The sequence below is a fragment of the Rhea pennata genome, chromosome 12 (genome assembly GCF_028389875.1).
Source record: "Rhea pennata isolate bPtePen1 chromosome 12, bPtePen1.pri, whole genome shotgun sequence".
NCBI lineage: Eukaryota > Metazoa > Chordata > Aves > Rheiformes > Rheidae > Rhea > Rhea pennata.
This window is the reverse complement of record NC_084674.1, coordinates 11,600,224-11,612,146: the sequence shown is the minus strand read 5'-3', so window position 1 is coordinate 11,612,146 and position 11,923 is coordinate 11,600,224. Positions and strand designations below refer to the sequence as shown.

General features: G+C 48.1%; 1 protein-coding gene across 5 annotated transcripts in view; it reads right to left on the bottom strand.

Annotated features, from left to right (window-relative positions):
* Positions 1-418: 418 nt before the first annotated feature.
* The window catches only part of GRIP2 (glutamate receptor interacting protein 2), an 88,696-nt gene continuing 77,191 nt past the window's right edge, over positions 419-11,923 (bottom strand). For 4 of the 5 annotated variants that reach the window (XM_062585195.1, XM_062585197.1, XM_062585194.1 and 1 more), the window contains 4 exons: positions 10,417-10,537; positions 5,957-6,193; positions 4,278-4,424; positions 419-1,754 (listed from right to left, as the gene is read on the bottom strand). In XM_062585195.1, coding sequence (XP_062441179.1) covers positions 1,557-1,754; positions 4,278-4,424; positions 5,957-6,193; positions 10,417-10,537 — 703 coding nt within the window. In that variant the 3' untranslated portion in view covers positions 419-1,556. Of the gene's footprint in view, positions 1,755-2,757; positions 4,425-5,956; positions 6,194-10,416; positions 10,538-11,923 lie in introns of all 5 variants that reach the window. The other variant, XR_009959649.1, reaches the window with a different exon arrangement.

Below are 11,923 nucleotides of genomic sequence, written 5' to 3'. Positions count from 1 at the left end.
ACATGCTGCACACCAAGGCGCCCGGCGGTGCATACCAGGCGGGCAGCATCGTGCCGGCCTTTCGCCCACGGCGCGGGGCACCGGGGATGCGCGCTGCCCCTGCGTCCACCTTCGAGCAGCTTCGGGGCTCCGGGCCGGCGGTGCCAGGTAAGGCTCGGTTACGGCAACGATTCGTCACCCCAGGAGCCTTTCCCCGCGGAGCGCCACGGCCGCGCGCCCGCCGGCCCGTTACCCGCTGGCGGACGGAGGGCTGCAAGCGGCGGCACCCCCGGCAAAGCTGCCGCCTGCCCTCTCCCCCCTCAAAACCGGCAAAATCTGGGGCAAATCCGCCCTCAAAGGCCGGGGAAACGGGGCTGGAAGCAGAGCGTCGCCTCCGCTGTCGCCCTCTGGCAGAAAGGGACGCAAGAACGGAGAGGCAGGCGTTTCATCTGCTTTTATTTAATTAAAAAAAAAAAAAGGGCAAAGTCATCGCAATCCCATTTAAATACAGAGATTTACAAACAGGTCCAAAACAGGACTAAAATATTCTTTGAAATGCTGTACTTTTAAATATTGTGCTTTCATAGATACATAAGAAAATTAGCATATAAAAATACTTTACAAGGAATACACTCTAATATATGGATAAAAATACACATTTAAGTAATGCATTTCCTCTTAGTATCATTCAAAATGCATAGGAAGGGATACAAGGACCAAGGTTTTCTTCCTTTTCTTTTTTTTAAAGCCTTTATTAAAAGTCTTCATTAAAAACCTACGAGAAGCCGCCGCGAGCTTCCGCTGCTCAGAATATTGCATATAAAAACTCTTTCGGCCGCGCTGCCAATGCTCCACAGTGTCGTTAGGGCACGTTACCTAGTAGCGGCAGCGATGGTTTGGGATACTGCATCCTCCGAGGGAAAGCGGCGACGACGACGACGAACGGCTGCGCGGGGGCCGCCGCGGAATAAAGTGCTGACAGGCGAACGGCGGCGCGGAGGCGCCGGGGGCTTCGCTTGCGGAGGGAGGGAGACGAGGCAGGAGGGAGGGCGGCCGCCGAGGCAGAGTCCCAAGCGGCAAGGCCCGAACGAGCAAGGCGGCCAGGGCTTTGGGCAGGGGTCCGGGGCCTGCAGTGCCACACGCGCGCGCGGACGGGTGAGTCGCCGCCGGGCGCCTTTGGAGCAGCGCTGCCCTGCGCCCGGAGCGCGAGGGGCTGCGGAAACCAACTCACGGGTCGGGGGGGGGGGGGATTCTGGCCATAACAGTAAAGTCCCTTCGGTCTCGCTCTACACGATTAACCAAGCGAACGAGAAAAATAATAGCACCACGGTGTGTCTGCAGGGCGGCCGGGACCGTCTGGCCCGGGGGAGGGGTCCGAGGCCAGGAGCCCACGGCTGCAGCACGCCCGGCGCCGGCCGCAGCCCCACACGTTCCCGCAGCTCCACTCGGGCCTTCAAAGCGGTGCCAGCCCCCCCCCCACAGCTTAGGGTACACGCAGCGTTTACAAATACCAGTGCAAAACGGGGGAAACACCCCGCGCACCACCGCGGCGCGGCAGGGCGCCGTCCGCTCGCTCCTCAGAGGGGCTGCGCGCTCGGCGCGGCCTCGGCGCCGGCGGCCGCCCGCCCCGGCGGCTCCCCGGCGCCCTCGCGGGCGGCGCCGGCGGCCAGCGCCAAGGGGTTGCGGCTGATCACCAGGTCCAGCTTATCTCCAGCCTCAGAAATCAGCGGGACGGCCAGGCAGCAGTCAAAGTCCCTGGTGCGGACGCGGTTCACCTGCCGGGATGGATTTAGGAGGTGCCATGGGGAGGAACAACAGAAAACACCATGTTTGTTAGTCAGAAAACGTCAGGCGGGCGTTAAACCCGCACCTGTGAAAACACACAACCCGAGGGGCGTCCCCACGCCAGGCCGGGCGCCCTCCGGCACCAGCGTCCCCGTCCCTGGTGGGGCGAGAAACAATGCAACGGCTGGGAGGGGAAGGGGAAAAAGGCCTGGGCCAGGCACAGATCTTGGCCCTGGGTGTCCAGGGCAGTATTAGAGCAGATAAACTCTGCAGGGCTCAGAATCAATTCTGCAGTTCAAGCCTGCGAGAGAAAGGTGGTCTTTTTTTTTTTTTTTTTTTTTTTTTTTGCCCTTAAGGGCTTTGTTGGCCTTAAATCTGTGATACAGGTACTCAGCACCTAGCAAACACACACAGTTCAGACCCTCGGTCTTAAGCCCACTGCTTTCCAGTTTGGCCAGCAGCAGCCTTTAAGAGCCTGTGCAGACTACAGGCAGTAAATCAGAACTAAATTGAACAGATTCTTTTTCTCCTCTCCCCATTTACAGCCTTCGTTTTGGGGGAGTATGGGTGCACGTTCACATGAACGGTGCAGAAGCTGCAAATCCTCTCGGCAGGACCCAGCCATGAAAGCTTTTCCCCGCTGTCTCTTGCAGAACTTCAAGCACATTTCAAGGCTAGGGCACCTGCATGAATCGCCTCAGCTCTCCTGCCTACAGCTCCCAAAGCGCCTGGGCTTGGGGCCAGGAGAGCCCTGGGGCAGGGGGGACTAGCAAACAGCATGGGGAGGGGAAGCAGGGAAGGGAGAAAGGAATTTCCCACCCGTCTTCGGAGCGAACATAACCCCTGGGGCCAGGCTTTGCTTCCTTTGCCGGATAAGGGCTAGATGAGCCCATGCAACCTTTGCACCCCAAACCCTTCCCCAGGCTCAGGCACACCCACAGAGCTGGGCTCCCACACAGTTGAGCTGCCCTGGTCCCACCACCAGCTCCTTACAGAGACGTGACTAATGGCAACTTCCAGATCACATGCGAACAAGGAGAGACAAGACACGAGCTTGCTCTATGCCAGGCAGGCAGCTCCAGTGCAGAAGTCACATTAGCGCAATACCACGCTCCAGCTAATCCATCTAGCCGAGGGGCACAGGGTCTATTAGCAGGGACGCGGGGTTTCGCTAGCCTTCAGCGCTGCAGCTTGCTTGCGGGCAGATCGTCGTGCCCACAGTTAGCAGCAGAGCGAAGCGTCCTCAGCAATGCATCGCTGTGCTTCTTGCTTGGAGGTGCCTGCGCCAGGTCTGCAAAGCCCTCATTCAGCGCAGCCGTGCACGTCAACGTGATGACAATTGCTGTGTCCTCTCGTAGGTGTAAATCGTGCGGTGCAGCATGTGGAAGCGGGGGCTCTCAAAAGTCTCTGCTCTGCTCCATTTAGGATTTCGGGCACACCTCCCAGAGCACTTGGCACTTACAAAGAGCGACACGTCCAACATTCAACAGAAAGGCAGCCCAGAGCCTAATTAGCTTCTTGTTCATTCTTGCACCATCTTTTATTTGAAGCCGAGAAGGAATAATTGTATAGCAGCCAACTGGCTAGAGACCATAACAAGCTTAAACAAGGTTTCCCACAGTGCTGCCAGTCCTCCAGTTACCTGATGTACATAATATATTGGCTCTACTCCTACTGCTAGCAACCCCCATCAGAAATTAGTAAAACTAAACATCCTTCTGACTGTTTCCAAATATGGTCACAAGATCTACATTTCCAAATGGCAATTTTTCCACTGGTTTGTACTTTCTCGTTCGCTATTTGAGTTGCCCTAAAGATAAAATACTTTTTTCCCCATCCATGTAAAGTTCCTCTCCAATCTCTGAAACTCATCCTGCTCTTACTCTCCTTAAGGTAGTTAGATATGCCCAGGTTTTATTTACTACAGACTGTGCTTTTGACCAGAGTTTTTATTCGGTTTCTGCATCAGTCATTTCAGATCAAGTATCTTTCGAAGAAAAATATCCACGAAAAACACTTTGCTTGAAGGACGTTTCCTAGAAAACTCCTTGAGTTGTCAAATGCATGCAAAGAACTTCAGTGGACAGCACTTAATTCCACAGGGGGCTACACAGGAACAAATATTGGTCAACACAGTCTGGTTCATCCAAAAAATTACCCTCTTAAATAACAGAAGAATGGACTCAGGGTGAGGGGGAAAGCAACAAGGCTTTTTGTTTGTCTATTTTTTGAGCTGCCACAGTTCAAAAAGAACAGGACTGGGATCGGCTCTGTATGGAAATGCTCCCTGGAATAGGTGTAGTCTACAGTTCAAACCACTTCTGCTATCTAGTGATTTCTTATTATAAAATACAGGTCTCATTGAGAGCTTGGTGGCTAGGTGCTCACCTAGTTGGCTAACTATTACCTTTCATTAAAGTTAGTGTTGCCATGGATGGTTCTCACTTCTCTCTTCCTCTCAGCCACTCATTCACTCCGTCCCAGCCTCCAGAACTGCATTTTGCATTTATTACCTGAAGGACTCTGTCATATGGCTTGAGGCCACACTGATCTGCTGGTCCATCCGGACGGACCATATTTACATAGACACCTTTTTCTAACAGGCCATCTGACACGCTGAATCCAAAGTCTTCACTCTCTGGGTCTTTGTGGAGCGTCATCTAGAGGGATAGAGCCAGAGAACGCAAGTTTTAATACAAGGGAGGCAGGAAGAGGCGTTGGGTGGTGGCCACAGGTAACGTGTGTGGTACTACAGCAGTCCTGCTCTTAGTGTCCTGGGGAGACTTTGCTTAGGCTGAGCAGCTAATATAGATTCAGCCTTATTTACCAGTTGCCAGCAGCTGATACAGACCATAGAGACATGCACTTTGGTGATCAGCAGATAACCAATCACTCAACAGGCCTTTTTCCTTTGGTTGAGGAAGGAAATGCAAATAGTGTAGTACAAACTGGGCTGCTTTATTTCACCCAAGAAGTGGGCAATGGTGGTCAATTATGCAAGTGTTATTAGTGGAGCATTGTCCTCTCAGGCACAGCTTAGGCCGTGCATCCCATGCACACAGGACTGGCACATGAAAAATGAAGTGCTCATGGGGAATTTTCAGCACAGTGTGTTAAATGTGCAGACAGTATGTCACACAGCCAGAACATCTAAACTGCTCCATTATATTCAATAGTTCTCTTCTGAAACTTCCTATAAGTAAGTGTTGACTAACTGAGGACAAAAACGGGGTAACTTCATCCCTCCTCCCTTTAAAGCCTAGGGGCCACAGATACAGCCACATTTTGGCTTCATTTAAAGAAAAGATGCACTGCTGGAACCATATCTTGTCATGGGGAGGCATGGGCAACTGATTCCCAGTACCACCACATTCTTCCCTTAGCCTCCTAAGGACTGGGAGTGTATTTCTACCAGTGAGGCTTCGCCTTGCCCACTGCACTGTGCTCTTGACTCGGAAAGCCTCACAGATGCCAAAAAAAAAAAAAAAAAAGAAGAAGAAAAAAGAAAAAGAAAAGAAAAAGTTGTTTTTGCAGCTACCATAACCACAAGTTCCGTTCTAAAGTCACACTAGGAAAGAACTAGGAAAGAAAAAGGCAATCAAATTCTTTGAAATCTGTCCAGCTCCCTTCCCTATTTGCATTCAGCATCAGCAGCTTCTACAGTTAATTACACCATTGCCACGCACCTCTCAAACTGGCTACAGTGAATTGGGCACTGAATTCAAACAAGTATCACATCAAAGTCATATGTGGGTGAAGTGGAAGGGGAGGGAACACAACTTATTTCTCAGGATAGATGGCCCAGTAAATGGTGCATACTACTGGAGAAGAGCCCATGGGTCTCCACGAGGATATACTTTGAGATATACTCTCTAATCTGTCTCTGTAGTATCAATTACTGAACTACAACACAAAGACCTTGAAATCTCATCTAACAAAGGCAATTAAGTAAAATACAGGTTTGAACTACTTTAAAGCAGGGCAGTGAGGAATGCCACTACTATGCTCTGAAGAGATGTCCTTTCCTGTTAAGCTAACCCTCTGGCAACCTTTTCTACAGATCTTGGTTGGAGCCAAACAATACCTTGGCAAGGAATGAAGAAGGCTTTCCACAGGATTGCAAAATACCCAACATCTTTTCTCACTGAGGTATTGCTGTGCCACAGCCAGATCAACCCTCTGCAACACAAACCTTGTGAAACTCAAGGGGGGTAGGGGCCATGATTTCCTGCATCTCCTTCTCAATTTTCTTCATGTCCAGATTCCTCTCATTCTTCTTGGCAGGGGAGCTGATGTCCTCATTCTGTCCTTCATCACAGCTGGAGTTTGCTTTCCTCAGTGGGCTCAGTCCCGACTGGCTGACAGAGTCCATGAGCAGCTTGCTACCCTCCAGGCCCAGGTTGTGCACACTCCCCGTCATGATGGATGCCTGTGGGACAAGGGCACAAAGTGTCACTCTGCTGAGCTAGTGAGCTAGGCAAGGGGCTCAGGCAGCAAGAAGAGATGGACCTCATAGCAAAAAAAAAAAAAAAAAAAAAAAAAAAAAAAAAAAAAAAAAAAGAAAAAGAAAAAGAAAAAGAAAAAGCATAGATGGAAATGGGCAGGCCTCTTCTGTGTCAGGAACCTTCTGGACTCTTTTAAGAATGACATCAAAAGTGATGAACATCCTGATGCTGCAGTGCTCCCCAAAGGAACTGGGGTCTTCCCAGTCTATTTCTCCAGGCTGCTGCTCACTGCCAGTGTTGCTCAGCATTAGCAATGGCCCAGAGAAGTCTGTACCTTGGACTCCGCTGAGGCCAATTCAGCAGAGAAATTAGGATTTTATCTGCCAGTAACTGGGAGCCTTCACTGAGCAAAACTGAATTAAAAATATGAAATTAAGTAGTATTTAAGCCTGGTCATCCTTAATAGCATCCATTAAAAGAAGTCCCTAAGTAGATTCTACTCTATTTGACAATACGTTTCATTAATGAAATTACATGGATCAAAGCTAATGAAGGAGTCAGGAATCCAGCCTGTGGAACCTCAACTGCCTCCAGGTCACAGAGTCCATTTAAATAACATGATGAAAATCATCACTTCAGAGTTCAGGCTTCAGAAGTCTGCAGGCCCATTAAATGCCAAAAGGTAGGAGAAAGAAAAGGAAAAGCAGGGAGCAAATAGCAAAATTTAGCAGTGCTGAATGGCAAGTCAAAGAGCAATTGTTCATGTGCACAGGGGAAATATTAACTGATTAAATCTCTAATCAAGGTCCTCCAGCTCTTTGCTTCCAGCTGAAACAAAGGAATATAAAGCAAATTCTGGTGGCAGTATGAAAGTGCCAGCATTACCCACGTTATCCCAAATAAGGACAGATAAAATACGGAAACTCTCTTAATTTTGCAAGTTTCCTAGTACTTTTCAGGGCTTCACACAAAAATCACTTAATCAGCTTGAGTCTGGACAGAACTCAAATACCTGCCACAAGCTGGAAGGACGTCGAGTTACCAAATACTTCAAGAGTAGATTAACAAATGGAGGGGTACAGCCAACCAAGGCATATTTGTTCACTGACCTCAGATAGCCTTGAAATCCCCCGGAACACCGTGCCGTAAAAACACAAGCGCCGTGGTGCAGAAGAAGAGAATGGAAAGGTCTGTGCAGGTCATGCTACTGTCCTACCTCACACTCTGCAAATGGTGTATCTAATGGCCTGCCCTTCCTACAGCATTCAATCCCTTCTGGGTCTTTAACATATTTAATCTTGCAGGATTACAAGCGATTTGCCAGACGCTGAGTTCAGTGCAAGCAGTACCTCAGAACGGGCTATTCCAGGCTCCTCCAGCCTGCGGCCGCCGCACGTTTTTTTTTCCTCATGTCTCGGTTTTCCTAACACTTAGGAACTAAAGCCTGTCTCTAACCCAGACCCCATGGGCTGGAGTGGATTGCCAGAGGTATGTGAGCATGTTTCTGCAAATTAGCAAATAAAATCAAGTTTTTAGGGTGGTTGGACAAACTTAGAAAGTCCATACTCACTCTGCTGTGAGATAGGGGTGGGTGACAGAATGAGTGGTGAGTACCAGCAGAGTGAGATGTGATCCTACGCACAGTGAGTTACAGCAGCATTTTCAGCACTGCCAGGATAAATCATCTAGATTGACTATGACCAGCCCAGGAAACAAGAATGCACTGTACTGAGCCAGCTTGCAGTGACTGGATTTTGGTAACCCCCTGGGTAAGAGATGCATAAGAAAACCATTTCTGATGCAGGGCAAGATCCCAAAGAAGTTATTTTGGAGCCTTGTTCCCACTGAAAGCAAATCTGAGTGCCTAGGTAACTTTGGGGACCTTAGCCAAATTTCCCATCCTCCTGGGTGAATTTTAGGACTTTCAACACTTTCTCAAGTTCATAATTATCTGTACGCCTCCACTCATCTGCTACACCACACAAAAGCCAGATCCAAACCTCACCCAGGCCTCATTTCCCATGCTTGTCACTGACTTCAGCCAGAATGTGCTTTCCCAAGGCCTTCAGGGTCCCAAACCAACACAGAAGGTCTCTAGTGATCCAGCTACATGATCATACATGATCAGCTCCACTGGTGGAAAAGTTATTGCTGGCAGATTTTGGTAAGAGCCTCACGTCACTGCAGTGCAGAAGAAGGCTTGAGTGCTTGGCTTGGCAGAGGTGAGACTTGCCCTAAGTTGCTTTCCCTAACCCTTGGGCACCCACGTTGTCAGGCCTCAGTGTTCAAAGGCACAAGTCAGGCATCTCACGAGTACAGGGCTCCTGATACTTAGCTATATTGGATCATTTTGTGTGTCTGTCTTTGCTCTTCAAATGTCAAGCATGAAGGGTCCAATTTTCAAACAAACAAACAATCTGAGACTGTTATAAAAATCACAGGAGTCCAGGAGCTGGGGCTCAGAAACCTCCGATACAGTGAGAGTCCTAATGAACATCACTCCTCACAAATCCCACCTCATGGAGGACAATTACATGGACAGGGAGGAACAGACTAGTGGTACTTAGGTTTGATAAAAGGGCAGCTGAAACCCTTTAAAATTCTGTTAAAAACATAGCAACTTCCTTTCTGTTCTCAGAACTTTCTAAAAAAAATCTGGAAACATGCCACATGCACCAAATCTCAGGAGGCATTCAGCTTTTTCTAAAATTTCTTTCCATTTTTAAAAACCTTCTTATAGCTGTCAAAGCTCCAAAGCCTTAAAACAGCGTGATTGAAAAGCCCATGTATTCCTGCATCACAAATCTTTGCAAAAGAAAAAAAGAATTAGCAGAAAGATATTTTTCTCTATCTTGGCATTTCAAGTTGGCCTTTCATAAATAGTTAAGATAATAAATACACAGTGTTTCGTGCTTCGACACAATAAATTTCATTGCAACTTCCTCCTCTACTTAAAATTGCTCAGGATCAAGGAGGAAAGAACAATTAAGTCCCTTGTCATCAACACTTTCACAGACAGACCAAAGCAGGACTTTCCTTTTCCGTCTCCAATTATTCTGAAATGGTCTTTCTTCCTAAAGGTTTAGCAACACGTAATTGTTCATGAGAACAGCCCAGGAGACAGGGGGGCAGAACAGGGGGAGATGGTGGAGATCCCCCTATGCAGGACTTAGGATTAAAGAGCACATTAGCCTGAAATGCCCGGCAACACCATCTCAAATCCAAACCTTGCATATGAGACATTGGTCAAGGGAGTTACCTTGGCTACTGGCCACATTTTTGAGGTGAGGCATGGTACAACCTATGGAGCCTTCCCTGATCCTCCCAGGAGGAAGGGGAAGAGAAGAGCCCCCTGGACCCTGTTTCTCCTGCTGCATTGCAAACCACAGGCTGAGTCAGACCCTGAGGACTCGTGCAGCCGTGCCCTGCACTGCCAGCCGTGCTGGCTTGCCAAATTGCAGCACGAGGTGCACAGATCCCGGCTGGCTGGCGCAGGTTTGTTCCCGCTGTTCGGCAGTCTCAAGGGAAGCCTTTATTTGCATCCCACGGCTTAAAATTCCAGGCTCCCCATCCTATAACCGGACACAATAACATGACCTCCAGAGCATTCTGGATAAAGAAAAGAGAAAGTAGTTTGTGAAGAGAGGAAACACCTTTATTTCTGCAGGAAGCAATTACTTTCCCAGATTTTTCCATGGGGAAGGCTGGCTGTAAAGCTTCCAATTACCCATTTTATTGAAATGGTATCCGGCAGAGTGACAGCTGAATGCAAGATACCTGTTGAGTCTGACTATATTTGAAGTAAGCCAAAGCTTCAGTCCCTATGGATATTTTGGGGCCCATTTTGCTTGGCCTCTAAGTGCTTCTGACAGAATATCTCTTTGCAGGCAGAGTGTTTACTGTTGGACAGGAAAACTTTGCAACAGCCAGACGAAGATTGCTGGCCAGCAACAGAGATTGTAAAAAGGAGCATGGAGTTACCGGTGGATAATTCAGCAGCTGATCTAAAAAGTGCATGTAGGTAACCATCTAATGAGACATGGCCATCCATTAGCACAAACACTTAAACAGATTAAACTCTAGGGTAACCCTCTTCACACCACTGGCAGCCCAGGGATGCCGTGGTCAATTAACACCTCTAGAAAAACAGTTGAGCATTTCTGGCAAGAGCAAAACAGAACAGCAGCAAATTTGGAAAGTGATTTACCTCAATCTCCCTCAAAAGTTCAGACTGGCCGCATGTTTCCAAATCCTCCAAAGCTTCTCCAAAAACACGCCAAAAACTATCCTCGTGAGTGGTCTCTAGGCCATTTTGGCGGTTGGGGTATCTGTTGTAATGTAGGAACCAAACATTGTCAGCACTCTTCTGCAGCGGGATGAAAGCCGCGAGGCTACAGCAAGTGTCTCACCAGTAAAAGCAGAGACTTGAAGAGTCTTCATATACAAAAGCAAACAATATGAACTTTTCAGACAAGAGTCCGAATACGAGACCTCCATGCATTTACTAACGGGGCAAGAGTCCTTCAAAGGAAGAATTAAGTTGGTGTAGTAATGTCAAAGTTCAAAGGGTAAATTAAAAAGTGCCTGTAGGAAGATTGTAGGTTTAGGAAGACGTTTTGGTGAAATAGAGAAGTGAAAGAAAAAAGGATGCGTTATGGGTAAACCAGGAGCCTCAGAGACTGTTAGTACAAAGGCTGATGGGATAGAGCTCAGATCTGAGACACAGAACACCTGAGAAGAGAGAGAAAAACACAGAGGGTAACAGACATGGTGAGAAAATGATAAATACATTAGGTCTCTATGAGAGTAAATAATGCAAAGATGTATATAAAAATGATTGCCCTAGGCTGGACAAGTAAATGCACACTACAGCCAGCAATATCGACCGTGTCAGCGTATAACCCATACAAACCGAGCTGCATTTTCTTTGGGCTGTGAAGGCCAGGGAAGTGAGATGTTACATTCAGTAGGTCTCTTTTTTGCTACATAACAGTCATTGCACTTACAGCCGTGTAAAGATTGTCATCAGGCCTGTCTACAACAGAGAATAAGGACAGAGATAACCTCTCTCAAACTTGTACAAGTACACATTAACGTGAACACTGGGTGCATCTCGCCTGGGAGTCAGCAATTTCCCACCCTGGCAGTTTCAGTTTCTCTGTCTCTGAGCACAAAGCCAGGCTCGCTTCTCGGACTTCTAAAGCAAATGGCATTTAAACATGCTGAAGTCCTCTGAAGAACTGGAGAAGCACAGGACAGCATTGTTTGGACAGCGCTTATTGCACACCAAGCTCTGTGCAAAACTCTGACCTACAGCACTCAGTCTACCAGGAGCTCTTGAAGGAAGTTCTTTGCAGCATTAAATCAAGACCATGATAAACCCATCTAACGTGTCATAGGGAGAGCGCCCAGGGGTACAGTTACATTAGAGCGGCCCTAATGCATCTCCTACATGTCTTACTAGTAGCTGCATGTACGAGGCTCCACCTCTGCAACACCTGGCACCACCTCACATGGCTTATGGAGGGTTGTTAAAGCTGCAGATGAGGGGGACAGATAGACCCAAGCCACTTGAAACGTTTTACTTGAGTATAAGCTTAAAAAAAGCTTGATTTCAATTAAATATATAATGACCCCTTGGGCTATTTTTTTTCCTGATCACTCTTAACGTTGGCCCTGATTCGGTGCAGCTTTCAGCACGTGCTTTGCTTTTC